This window comes from Daphnia pulex, chromosome 8 (assembly GCF_021134715.1).
Source record: "Daphnia pulex isolate KAP4 chromosome 8, ASM2113471v1".
Lineage (NCBI taxonomy): Eukaryota > Metazoa > Arthropoda > Branchiopoda > Diplostraca > Daphniidae > Daphnia > Daphnia pulex.
Genome location: NC_060024.1, coordinates 2,342,840 through 2,357,514, shown reverse-complemented (window position 1 = coordinate 2,357,514; position 14,675 = coordinate 2,342,840). Strand labels below are relative to the sequence as shown.

At 36.8% G+C, this 14,675-nt stretch overlaps 1 protein-coding gene and 1 long non-coding RNA gene across 2 annotated transcripts; both read left to right on the top strand.

The window, feature by feature from the left end:
* The first annotated feature begins 4,403 nt into the window (after positions 1-4,403).
* LOC124200485 lies at positions 4,404-5,030 on the top strand. Its single transcript, XM_046596747.1, has 2 exons — positions 4,404-4,656; positions 4,718-5,030. The coding sequence occupies exons 1-2, from the start codon at positions 4,480-4,482 to the stop codon at positions 4,925-4,927; spliced, it is 387 nt and encodes a 128-aa protein (XP_046452703.1). The 5' UTR covers positions 4,404-4,479; the 3' UTR covers positions 4,928-5,030.
* A 6,785-nt stretch (positions 5,031-11,815) lies between these two features.
* LOC124199587 lies at positions 11,816-13,225 on the top strand. Its single transcript, XR_006876888.1, has 2 exons — positions 11,816-12,142; positions 12,239-13,225. It is a non-coding gene; the product is annotated as an uncharacterized LOC124199587 (long non-coding RNA).
* The last annotated feature ends 1,450 nt before the right edge of the window (positions 13,226-14,675 follow it).

Below are 14,675 nucleotides of genomic sequence, written 5' to 3'. Positions count from 1 at the left end.
CTTTTAATAATTGTCAAGGTAAAGTCGAATTGCTTATTTGTCAGTTAATTTCACCTCACCTTATTATATTTCACAACAGACTATCAGTGCTGTGGTGTCGGTGGTGCCAAATCACTAGCCGTACCACATAACAGTCAAACGAGTGTGTACGTTGCGGATGTGTCCCGCCGGAACTTATTCCGCTCTTTCTTCGTCTCCGGAAGTCAGGTTTATATTTTAATTTTTTTTTTTTCATTCATTTGTTTTGTTTTAATTCATTGCGCATCCAATCTACGAATTGGCCAAATGGCGGCAAATAGAAAATGGCTTACTTAGAGAAAGTCGGTGTAGTTGTGTACCGATATTAAAAATTGATTTTAAATAAGTAATAGAGCCAACGATTAACTGAAATTTGTATTGTCCCGAAGGAAGGCACGAATGGCGAATATTATCAACTCTCTGCTTTCTGCTGGAGAACCGGACAACTGACAACGGATCTTCGCAAAGAGATTTCAACCCCAGCGATCCCGTAACTCCACAGCAGTTGATAGAGAGTAGAGCAATTTAAAAAGAAAAAAAAACAAACAAGACAGTCAGGTTTTTGTTAATCCAGCGTGCAAACTGCTTAGCGATTTCAGGTAATTTCTTATCACTTGGATAAGGGCAGACGCTTCCACCTGACCCAGCATGTCGTAAACTTTGATCCAAGAAATCAAAAATTCGTCGTATTTTTCAAACAGGGGAACCAATTCTGCATGACACAGTTTGTTTCGGGCGAATTTGGCTTCCCACAGTAAGATGTTTTTGTTAGAGTACTTTGGCCAGCATTGCTTTTCTTCTCCTAACGTGATCAAATCGTCAAGAAATGACTGGGAGTCTTTTACGGAATGGAAGTACTTTAATCCCCCGGCTGATTGACGAGGAAGGCCCGTAAGACCGGACCCATATATTCAGAGTCCACCTCAAACATTTTGACTTGTATTTTGAGCAAAAACTCAAAATTTTTTACGGACTTGTTGTCCGGCCTCAGAAGAAATGGCTTCACAAAGTCTGGTTAAGAGAAATTTAAATCCGTCTGGTTTCGTAGTGGCGAATCGGCTCCGGGGAACACTTCTTGATGTATCCGATGGAGCTGATCTGCAGCTACGGTTTGGTTGATTAGCCGACACACAGCTATCCATGAAAGCAAGTACTTTTCTCCGTCGAGTAGCAGAAGCGGCAAGTAACTGTGTATGACGCAATTGCGTCCATGCATAGCTGTTTCAAGTACACTCTGTGTGTCGTGATCTAAAAAGTTTGTATCGTTTATAAACTCTTGGATAATCACTTGAAAACAGAAGTAGGCTTCAATTTTCCGATTGCTTTCTAAATCTTTCCCCTTGTATTTGAGGTCATTTGATAGTAATGGGGACAAGTATGTGGTAAATGCCCAAAACAAAATTCGCCTGATTCTAATGACCAGGAACTCTTCTTCGATCGACAATTTGATTGTCTTTTGCTGAGCAAGCAACTGTTCTCTCGTTAGTGGTTGATTCGAGTGATTAGCCATTTTGCGATTGTGAATGCTAAATGGAATTTCATATTGAAGGTTTGACGCGGTGCCTTACTTATGGCCTCGGAAACGGGACAGCAGGAGTAGCAAGACTCATCCTGCAACTGTTGCGATGGATTTAGTGATAAATATATCGGGTAAAAAAATAATTAATGGTAAATTCGTAATCATTACCATTTTTCGCAAATTGTTCAAACGACAAAAATTTGAAATTATTCATTTTTATTGAATTAAGTTCTATTATATTGAGATAAATCGATGAAATTCACGGTCGAGCATGGCACTAGCATCGGATATTGCGATAGACTGAAAGGGATGGAGCGAGTGAATGGATTTGTTCATTCTTTTCGATTATTTTCAAATGAGCGAGTTGAGATTTAACAATTTAATGTATTTCAAAAATGAACTTTATAGTTAGGGCTAAGACGGTATCTCAAAATAAAAAGCCGTAATTAGGTAAATTAACTTGTAAATAACAAGAAAAGAATGTATACCCAGGCCAGTTTCATGGGAACCGAGTTCCTCCCCTGTGAAAATATATTGTAAATTTTGATGTTTGTTTTGTTTGTTACCCACTATTTTACCCATCTAAAATGTCTGAAAAATCATTCAAATAAAACGTGTGCTTAGCTATAGTTAAAGGTACTTTTTCCAAACTGAAGAATCACTTACGTCTCTTTCATGGATTCCTAAAAACAATGGGCGTAGCCGTAGAACTTTATATTGTGGAAATAATGATTGCAAACCCGAATTCAACAGTTTTGATAAATATAGAGATCATGTTCTATATTGTACCGTTAAAGAAATTTACCCAGCATCTATTTGTGAGCCTTGTAATTCAGTTTTTTTCAGCAGTGTTGATGCTGAGGGGGACTTAAAAAATCATTTGTCAAGTAATAACAATTTACCCATGTCCAAACCAGACGATTCTGTAACAGATATTCAAGGAAGTGATGTAAATAATAGGGCGACTCAAATATTTGCTAATTGTTTTCTTGAATTGAGGGCTAAACACAACGTCAGTCTTTCTGCTATCGATTTCATTGCTAAAAATATTGGTGGGATATTTAATGGAATTGCTGAATTCTTTGACTTGAAACAAGACTGGACAGTAGTGCTACCGATTGTTGAAAGGGTCACCCTGGGATTGAATTGCAATGTGGAAAGAAATCGTTATTATGCGAAAAATTTTGGATTCGTTAAACCAGTACAAAAGTGTGTGGGTTCTCCTCCTGAACTTGTTGTCAATAGCAGAGTGGAAAAACAATCAAAATCGAGTACCTTTCGAGCCTGCCTGCCGAGTCAGCGTGCTGAGTCAGCATGTTGTCCGAGTGGCGTGCCGCGGTGACGTCACGTGTGTGACGTATGTTGTTGGTGTTGACGTCCGGACCGTGACGTAGACGGTTGGTGGTGGCCATCGCTGGAGGGGCAGGGCCAATGGCTCCGCGGGGCATTACAGTCGGACGAGGAAATACTACTCGATATTCCTGACAAACCTGGTTTCAAGCTCCGAGGAGCTGTAGTTAACGTTTGTGCAGATTCAAAAGGCGCCCATCAACTATTTGGATTTGCCGGAACATCATCAGCTAAGTTTTGTCGTCTTTGTTTAATATCTCGTCAGGATTAAGAAAAAAAGTTGTAAAATAGGAGAATTAAGAACGAAGAACAACTACAATTTGGGCGTAGAAAAGGTAAGTATCAGCAAAGACAACATCCCCTGAGTGGGATTCAGTTTAACAGTCCCTTAAATCAATGTAGATATTTACACGTAGCCGAACATCCAGTTCTTGATTGCATGCACGATTTCCTGGAAATTATAATACCATTCGTCATCAAACTAGTTTTGTTTATTTATGTCACAAGTTCTGATTACAACATATCTACATACGTTCTAAATAGCAGACTGAAAAGGTTTCAATTTATTTTTTACGATGTAAGAAACAAGCCATCCCCCAAATTTAAAACGTCACTTTGCGAAAGAAAGGAAATTACAACACCAAACAAAGGGCGTCTCAAAATTGGTGTCTAATACGAATGCTCCCACTTTTGATTGGGGATTTAATTCTAGAAGGAGATCGATATTTTTCATTAATTTTGATTTTACTCGAAATAATGGATATTGTTTTTTTACCAAATGTTACAATGGAGCAAACCATTATTTTAGAGGATCTGATTCACCGAATGTATTCCCGATTTTATTCATTATTTCCAACAACCAGGCCAATCAATAAATTTCATCACATGGCCCACTACCCAGCAGCTATTCCGACTTATGGTCCACTTATTGGTTATTTGTGCATGAGGTATGAAGCGTACCAAAATTTATGTAAACGTTTGGTTCATGTTAACTGCAATTTCATTAATGTCCCCAAGTCGGTTGCCTATCACCTTCAAACAATTGCTTGTTTTAATCGTAAAAATAATTCACTGTTTCACAATGAGCTTCCAACTCTGGGTCCCAAGTCAGCAAAATCACTTGATTCCAATCAAACTGAATATAGATGGGTAAAATCAATAGGTTGGCATATCCGCATAGAATCAGTTATTTTACTCAAACATAGCTTTGAAAATCCTTCAGGATATCCCGAATTCGGCAAAATAAGCAAAATCTTTTTCATGGATGCCAAATTTTATTTTGCTGTTTTAGTTCTAGAAACGATAACTTTTAATCAGCACTTGTATTCCTTTGAACTGCAACCTTACAATCCCATTCAGTCAATTCTCATTGCATTTGATACGTTGAAACCTATTGCTCCAACATGGCTATTAAAAAGTTTCAATGATGCTGATAATATCACTTATGCAAACGTTCGACATTTTGTTTAAGGCTGTATAACGAGACTAATCGCTATTTTTGGTCTTACTCAGCTGCTGACATTGACGGACAATGCCTTCTGTGTTTGAATGAATCAAATGTAGAAGGACTTGGACTTTCATTTGGCCACAGAATGAAACTGCTAAATTACGTTAAAACAATCAAACAACTTCAAGAGCAAGAGGAATTGGCCAATGTTGTCATTGTTGATCCCAGACCGATTTTAGAAATTGAGCCAGTTGTTAACGAAAATCAAATATTTCAAATAGTTGTGCCTGCTGAACCTTCAAACAACAACGGAACCTCGAACGTAAATATTTTTACACATAAAGTTAAAGTTAATTCCAACTGAATATTTTTATTATTTTCAGGGAGATGTTAACGTCATCGAAATTTTAAACGAAACTGACGAAGGAAAAATGAATGTTGGAGCCTATATGGAACGACTTGAGGCTGTCATTACCGAAGACGAGAGGATAACAATCGTCCAGATCTTTTTGAACCGCTTGTCGACAAAGAGTGGCAAAATTGATTGTTTCCACCAACAGAACAAAGAAGAAATCTTGGAGAAGCCATTGTAAGGGCTTTTCCTTGCTTAAGGATCCATGTAGATGGAAAAGTTTACTCCAGCCATTTTTATAATCAGTATACTGGATCTAGGTTCATTGAAGCAAGACTAAAAAGATTGAGGGAGTCAAATAGAGACGGGCGGCGCCGGAATATACCACTTCAAGATCCCTTAAATCCGGTATCAAAAAAAGGTTCCATCAATAAACGGCCAAATGTGAAGATAAATGGCTACATTTTTAACGAAGTTGAATGCAGGTTTAAGGTAAATTACTTCAGTATCAATATAATAAACAAACAGTAAAAATATTAATTTGTTTGAAGGTTGAATGGATGAAAAGTCATCCTCCTGGAGGAGAAAATGACCCTGTCATCGAAGAATACATGAAAACGACCTTCGGTTATGGTCAGGAACAAATCAAAACCACATTGACAGAGCCAGGTCTAGTCATGGCGGAATACCCTAGGTTTAATGACTTCCGCAGAATGGATAGCTAGTAAAAAATTTTCAAAATTATGCAATGGTTCTTCTCAACAACAACTTTTTTATGCAGTTTTTTTTTAGATTTTAAGCTACTCTATCCAAAAGCTAATGATTTTGATAAATCTTTCAAAGAGAAATACTTAAACGAAATCTTTCTTTTGGCAAATCAAAAAAGCGTCGATATCCCTGAGTCTCCTGATGGTAAACAAATTTTTATATTCATTTGTCAATTGTTCCCTTGTATGACGTATTTTTTTACAGAATGTTTCAAATCCATTTACGTATTGCTTAAACTTACTCCGAGCATCACCAAACTTCGCAAAGTTAATTTAAAATTAGTCTTTGAAAGATTAATAGTGTTATGAAATCAGGCACAGCGGCGGTAACATACTTATCCAAGATACTTTTTTGCCAGCCAGGAAAACTTATGCAATTTGTGTACTTATAGAATAAACTCCATACTTACCATTTCTTTATGCTGATTTTATAAAAAGTATGTTGGTGAACGTAAGTAAGTTGTATTTCATCAGTATGTTTATTATCACACTTATACAGATTAAAGAAATTTTACGATATTACAGCCTATTGCATGCTTAAAAAACTATACGTACTTATACAAAAACCATGCTTATAACGCCCGTGAGAAATAAAATTGAAATCATGGTTTACGTAACATTCTGTATTTGAAAAGGTGGTATCGTTTCAGAATTAATACACATTAAACAAGACAACAATTTTCAGAGGAAATTACCAACGTTGTAGATATGCCACTAAAACATTAAAACTATATCTACGTCACGTATTTATAGATACAGTATTCCAGTGAATAGAAAGTTTAAGAGTTTTTCATAAAAGCATTAAACTTACGACAAAAAAATTTAAGAGATGAACTGTCTTTCGGGTCAGCAGTGATAGAGGTGTTTAGTAGCTGAGAAATACAGCGGCGCTCAATGAATGACAACACACCATAAAGGAAAGGATAGTTCCGATCAAAGACGTAGTATACGCTGAGTAATTCAAAGACAGCTTGCCAACTCTTTGTAACCGGGATGTTCTTGAAGTTCCTGGCAGTTCCACAAATAATAAGCATCGACTGTAAATCGCCTTGGACATCGAAGAATAACAAGGCACTCGCATTGATGCCTTTGTATGATGGTTCAACACTCATGTTTACCTTAAAAATAATAAAACGATAGTTACTAAGTTGTGTGAATAACTGCAAAAGAGGCCAAAAAAAACTTGTGCTATTTCAAAGAGTTCTGCTGAAGAACTGGGTTCCCTTTTTTGTAGAACACAAACGGTTGATGGCCATCAACAATCCAATCGTTCCCTTTTCTCCTTCAAAGAAAACAGCTGTAGATGCTGAACTTTGATCATTATATTCTGCAAGGTAATAGCGCTTTAGGTTAACCATCAGCTCATCAAAATAAACTTTGAAAAGATATTTCATTTTATAATTTCAGTCATTTTCAGGAAATCTGCATAAACCTAAAGAGAAATAAAAGGCAATGGAAAAAATAGTTGTCCAACTGAATGAAAACAGAGTATGCAGATTATGTATTTTGAATACCTTCGGAAAATCCAAGTAAAAAGGAATTGCTGCCAGTATTTGATCCGTTCTAAGGGTGTGATTTGTTTTTAACGTATAAACGCCTTTCCTTGAAACTTTTCTCGATATCTGAAGCAGCGATATCCAATTGTGATTTTTGAACATTTACAGGACATTCCAGGTTCTGCGATTGATTATGTTCGTTGGCATCAACTTTTAACTTCCTACTTGCTTTCGTTTTCACGTTTCCCCTTTGATTGTTTACGGCTTTTATAATTTTCGTTTTCACCGACAGCTAAAATTACAAAAAAAAGATATAAGGGTTCTGTATAACTACATATATCAATATTGCAGCTTACGAAATGTTCTTCGAAATCAATATCTTTCAGACAAGTATACTTTTCCACGCCCATTTTGGAATACCTCTTATACATTCCTTTACTTTTCGATCCTTTGTTGATGTTAAGCAAATGTTTTGCACAAACCAAAAGAAATCGGTTATTGTATAGAGTAATTACATTTTTCTGAATTGCTGTACCGAGAAAAGGATTGATTTCAAAATCCTCTTTGCCTTCGTTTGGAAGACTAAGTATCACTTCTTCTGATGGAATGTTTTTAGACATTTTAACCAGCGACCGTGCAGTAGGTACAACCGGAGCAACGGATACAATTTCTATAATAATAAATACATGTTAATTGCATGTGACCATAATATGATTACATTTAAAGACACAATTCTTTAACTATATCACCTCCGATGTTGGATTCCTGAGTAGATTTGTTGACGATGCTGCTGCTAGTTGAAATTTCTGGAAGCTTAGCTAACGTTGCTCTCTTCGTTTTAACAAGTTTTCTTTTTTTTCTGGGAGATTTATTAAGACTCTGAGCATCACCGTGATCACTGGCAGAAATATAACCGGTGCTCTCAGATTCACTTTCGGTGCTGCAGGCAGCATAGTTTCCATCTGACTGTGTATGCAGCACATCAAAAAGTTCGTTGTGTGTGTGCACATTCACCTTCACAGCATCAACATCACTTTGATCAAACTTTACTCCATCTATGACAGCATATGACAGAAATTCCCTCGCATCACTAACATCATTTTCCAAATTCACTAAAAAAGAAATGTTGAAATCATTAATCATAATAAATCTATCATTTAATTTAAAATCTAAATATGTTGCAAGTGTTTGCAGAGAATTGTATTTCTGCAGATGAAGAAGACTCGCCATCAGATTTATGATTGTCTGTTACATCATGCAATTCACTTGAAGCATCTTTTCCTTTGTCCACTAACAATAAAATCAATGTGATGAACTAGTGCAAGACAAAACAACAGGCCAAGTTATATAGCAATATACTTACACAATTCACAGAAGAATTTGTTCTGCGATGATGTCAGAGTATATTAAATTTTTCCAAAATTTTCAATAATGCCTGGTTCAGGGAATCCACTTGCAACGTCATTTTCTTCTGTACCTTTTGATTAAAAAACAAGACAATAAGCCACTGAATTTAAAGCAATAACTTGAAATGCAATACTGACCATTGAACGAGAAAGATGTAATGGTTGTCATTTTTTCATTTGGTATGCAGTTCTTTCTAAGCTTCACAACTACATCTTTTTGTTTGTGATAAAACACAACGTCATGATTAACGTCTATGATGTCTCCAAAATCCTCATCGTATTGCAAAATTAGAATGTCTTCTACGTTTGACGCTTCACTACCTCCTAATACCAAAATTGACTTGTCCAACATCATCGCCTTAAATAGTAGTTCTCTTAACACAATGAAATCTGAACGTCGTTCAGATTCAGGTAGTTATACACATTTAACTTGAAAAGGAGATTTCAAAGAAATGGAATTAACAAAAAAGCATAAATAAGCATTAAGCATGATGGCGAAATGATGGATCGTTCTCGTGGAAGAGATGGCCGTATCTGGTCAAGAGTTTTTCCATTACCACATTATCACCTAAAACTGACCACTGAGCTTCCTTAATTAATTCTATCCCGGATACTTGCTGTTCTAACTGGACAGTGATCGTCTTCCTCGACGGATTGAGAATAGACACAGTGGTCTGCTTAAACAGCGTGGAATTGACGTATTTCTAAAATCCAAGAAGACCCTAATATATTTTTTTTTGTAATTTTAGCTGTTGGTGAAAACAGAAATTATAAAAGCTGTAAACAATCAAAGGGGAAACGTGAAAACGAAAGCAAGTAGGAAGTTGAAAGTTGATGCCCATGAACATAATTAATTGCAGAACCTGGAATGTCCTGTAAATGTTCAAAAATCACAATTGGATATCGCTGCTTCAGATATCGAGAAAAATTTCAAGGAAAGGCGTCTATACGTTAAAACAAATCACACCCTTAGAACGGATCAAATACTGGCAGCAATTCCTTTTTACTTGGATTTTCCGAAGGTATTCAAAATACATCATCTGCATACTCTGTTTTCATTCAGTTTAACAACTATTTTTTCCATTGCCTTATATTTCTCTATAGGATTATACAGATTCCTGAAAATGACTGAAATTAACGAATATCTTTTCAAAGTTAATTTTGATGAGCTGATGGTTAACCTAAAGCGCTATTACCTTGCAGAATATAATAATCAAAATGTAGCATCTACAGCAGTTTTCTTTGAAGGAGAAAAGGGAACGATTAGTTTGTTGATGGCCATCAACCGTTTGTGTTCTACAAAAAAGGGAACCCAGTTCTTCAGCAGAACTCTTTGAAATAGCACAAGTATTTTTTTCCTCCTTTGCAGTTATTCACACAACTTAGTAACTATCGTTTTATTATTTTTAAGGTAAACATGCGTGTTGAACCATCATACAAAGGCATCAATGCGAGTGCCTTGTTATTCTTCGATGGCCAAGGCGATTTACAGTCGATGCTTATTATTTGTGGAACTGCCAGGAACTTCAAGAACATCCCTGTTACAAAGAGTTGGCAAGCTGTCTTTGAATTACTCAGCGTATACTACGTCTTTGATCGGAACTATCCTTTCCTTTATGGTGTGTTGTCTTTCACATTGAGCGCCGCTGTATTTCTCAGCTACTAAACACCTCTATCACTGTTGACCCGAAAGACAGTTCATCTCTTAAATTTTTTTGTCGTAAGTTTAATGCTTTTATGAAAAACTCTTAAACTTTCTATTCACTGGAATACTGTATCTATAAATACGTGACGTAGATATAGTTTCAATGTTTTAGTGGCATATCTACAACGTTGGTAATTTCATCTGAAAATTGTTGTCTTGTTTAATGTGTAGTGATGCTGAAACGATCTTTTCAAATACAGAATGTTATGTAAACCACGATTTCAATTTTATTTCTCATGGGCGTTATAAGCATGGTTTTTGTATAAGTACGTACAGTTTTTTAAGCATGCAATAGGCTGTAATATCGCAAAATTTCTTTAATCGGTATAAGTGTGATAAACAAACTGATGAACTACAACTTACTTACGTCCACCAACATAATTATTATAAAATCGGCATGAAGAAATGGTAAGTATGGAGTTTATTTTAAGTACGCACATTTCATAAGTACTCCTGGCCGGCAAAAAAGCATCTTGGATAAGTATGTTACCACCGCTGTGCAATTAGAATGGCAAGTGGATAATCTGCCATGTCGATTTTAGAAAACTAAAACTAGGAGAAGCGAAATATTAGTGACGTTAAAACAAAACTTTTAAACCACACAAAGCAGACAAACATTAGGTTCAATGGAGCGGTCGGAAAAATTCCAACCATTCTATGGCCCGATTCCACTTCTGACACCATGTTATGAAATCAGGGGATTCGGGCTTCGAAAAGAACACAAATAAGTCTCAGTAGCTCGGTCTTTATTTCCTGACAAAACCAAGCGATTACTATACCGGCCACACTGCACAGTGTCTGCCTGTACTCGCCCCACCGGCTATACTTGTGGTATTCCGGCTCCTCACACATACACAGAATACTGGCGAGTCCTACCCGGCCAAACTACACCGTGTCAGCCTGGACTCGCCCCACCGGCCATACTTGTGGTATTCCGTCTCCTCACACATACGCAGAATACTGGCCATGTATATGACAAACCAGTAACCAGAAATTACACATATGCGATTCAAACAATAAACACCACGAAGACAGACAGACAAAGTAGGATACTCACACACGAAAATCACACGAGTTAGCCTGGCTATAAGAAAGAGTACCGAACTGTGATGGCGGGCGTCGTCTTAGTTTAAGATGGCACACAAGAGTTCCCTCAAATCAATCCAAAGGAACAAAAGAAAGGACTCCAACTCAACGTCAGAGAAACGTGAAAGACAAAAAAGACTCACTCGACGATCCTACATCGTCGAGTTCTGTCAAATAAGGTGAAACAGATACAAGTAAAATAGGGAAGCAGAAAGGGAGGTAATTCCAGGAAATCCGTCGAGTTGTGAACGTCGACAAAGTCGGAGGCGATCATAACAAAAGTTTTCGTAAAGGTAATTATTATTTTCCCTGAGAGATTTTCAACTTGATTGAAAATCTAGAAGGCTTTTAGCGGCATAAATGGGCGGGGAGGAACACAGGGCCAAAAACTATTATTTAAACCCAAGGGAATCAATGGCGCTCTGTGATTGGCTGAATAACAGTTTACAAACTGTGGAACAGGTGTGGCTCGCATGAATTGACGTGAGCCCTTGGCGTTAACTTTATTCGATTCCTTAGACGTTTGTCCAACTAACCCGCAAAAGTTTATAAAGATAAGTCAAGTTGTTAATTAGTTACGAATTGTTGAAGGTGCAAAAGGGGCGGGAAAAAACATTTTTTAAAGCTGCGACTCATATTCCAAGTTTGTTTGTTGTTGCGTGAATTCCTTCCGATTCCCCATCAAATTCTTGAAGTAATGTGCTAGATTTTATCTCAACATCTGATTTGGTTGATTTTACAAGAATATTTATATGTGTGAAATGGGAGGAGCAGGGTTGTGGGAGGAGTTTCATTGACAGAGTGTGATACGGACTATTTCGTGATCTGGCAATGCAGGATATTACATCATAAAAAAAGAACAGGACAATTAATTACGCCTGCTAGTTTCGCAGTACCTACGAATCATTTAGCCGAATAGCCGGTGTTATTATCGCTATTAGTATTATGGAAAAATCAATAGATGATTTGGATTGATTTCATTTTGGACAATCGGAGGTATGTAGTAAAAGAATCTTTTTCAAGTCTATAGAATCATCAGTTAATAGTAATTTTTTAAATACGAACGACCCTCACAACAATAAAATCTCGAAGGCCGACACGCAGTGGCATTTTATGGCATTTTGCGATACATACAATAACAAATTTACAATTTTTTGTATTAGGAGAATGCGGACTTGATTTCCCTAAGCGAAACGCGAGAGGCTCATTTGAAACAACCGTTTATCTGCTGCATGGGCACCATTAAAAATTCAATCAATTATTGGCTAGTAATCGATCGGGAAATCGTCCCCTGCGGAAAATATTTCGCCGAGGCATTTATAAATTTGTTTTCGTCTTTTTATATCTTAAATTTAAATTATCCACAATATTTGGCAGGGTTTTATGGGTTTTTTGAGAAATGTGTTTTTGAAATCAAAGTTTCCTCTCCCGCTGTTACGGCATTCCGTGCTTCCCTTGAATCGTTACGTACTTTAGCCATTAAGCCTTGAGTTTTGTTTACTGATGACAGTTAGCAAAATCATTCTCCAATGTAATGGGCGCCCACACTTGCAAATGATTTTGCCAACTCTCTCATCCAGTTTATAATCCCTTACCCATGGAAGTAATCATGCATATTCATGTTCTGGGTAAAAATTATTATTAAGAATGTTGCATTGGTTTTTTTATTGATCATTGGTGGTGACCCTTTATGCTAAGGGTATTCGAACTCTTATTCTAGAACAGACATGCTACTATTAGAATAGTTCCCTATACTATTAGTAGCAAGAACCAAAACGCTACTAGTTCGAATACCCCTCGAATACCCCCAATAAGTATGCGAGTGTATCTATCGAATCGACACAAATATTTCTATAGTTCGAGAACACTAAACGTATTTTCTCACACAAATCAGATAAATTATTCATTTATTTATCGGTACACTACTATAGTTATCATTTTCTATTTGCCACCATCGTAGATCACACCACTCGAGTCACTACAAAAACAAAAATGATTGGCCATTTTTGGGAGGTATATCGTATTGCTTTATTACGTATCCATAATATTTCCTAAAATTATTTTAAAAATTTGATAACATCAATGGACGTAAACATCAAAGGGTTAGTTGAAGGTCGCCGGCTTTCACCAGAGCTCGGGCAGGACCGACCGTCATACCCACCGACCGCCTACTTTCAAAAACTGGTCTTGGAAAAACTAACCCTCAAATTCTTCAAAAATTATGAAAAAATTCGTGGGTCATCGTGAAGGGCAATGGATAATAATGGTGCAATTTTCAAAAAATTGCACCTAATAGAACATTCGCAAATTCCGTGTGTGTGAAGCACGTAATCAGTAGGGAAACGGGGAAAATACCTAAAAAACATTCTCCAGTTCTATTGACCTGCGCCCTAGAGGCAAGCTCAGGCATCGCCCAAGCTGTTCCTCTCAGGCTTATGGGGCCGATTTCAGTCTTTACATTCGTAGTCTCTGTAAAAACCATGGAAGAGTTAAGAATTCTTTCACAACATGACAAGCTATAAGACGGCGGGATAGGACGAGAGTCCCGTCCTCTAGCTTAAGTAGTCCATGACGTCTGCCACCTCTTAACAGCTGCTGCTACAACAGAAAGCACAGGAAAGGATTTGGTCAACTCTCCAAGACCATTCCGTCTGGAGTATTCTGTCAAAGTAAGCATGGGCTTCATCACCGATGATTGTTTCCAGATTTTCTACTCTTTAACTGGAGTTACTGGTAAATTTTAATTATTTTGTGTGAAAAAGATTGAAAATACATTATTGTGTCTTTGAAATCAGTACTGTACACCTTTGGAATGGGTTTGGCTACCTATTTGTGCAAGGAAATCTACATCATGCAACTTGAAATCTACACTGCTCTGTCTGTTGCATTCATGGATGTACATGCTGTGAAGAAACTTGGGTCTATCACAGCTAAATTCCTATTGAGCTCTTGCCATGAAGGATGACTGGCTTGACGCCTCCAAGAGGGAAAGCGTTGCCCTTCAGCTTGAAGTTTGCTTACAGCCATTAGCAAATTGTTAAAAGCGAATTTTTTAATGAGCTTTATTTATACTAATGTTTTATTACTCTGTGTAAAACCCGCCCAAGAAAAAATAAAGAAATCATATAAAAAATGTGTTTAAAAATTAACTTTTCGCTAAATGGTGTCTTTTTATTAAAATTTTTTTTTTTTAAATACAGGGTTAAAGAGAATTGCAAGATTAACTTAAGTTCCAAATTTTGTTTAATTACAATGTTATTTAGTATTTAAAAATAATTAAAATCTATTGAAAAATCGGTGAGCCGTCGAAAAAATCTTTGCGCGTTTAACATGGCGCTTATGGGGAAACGAAAATTTTTTAAATCTCTCCCATTTGTTGAAATTTTACTTTGGATGAACAACAAGGATAGTTTTACTTCGCGACTATACTCAATGTAAAACACGTAATAAGCGGCGAACAAATTCAATAATGCTCCAGAAACACAATGGGATGTCATGAAAATTTCATTGTCCACCACGACATGATGGG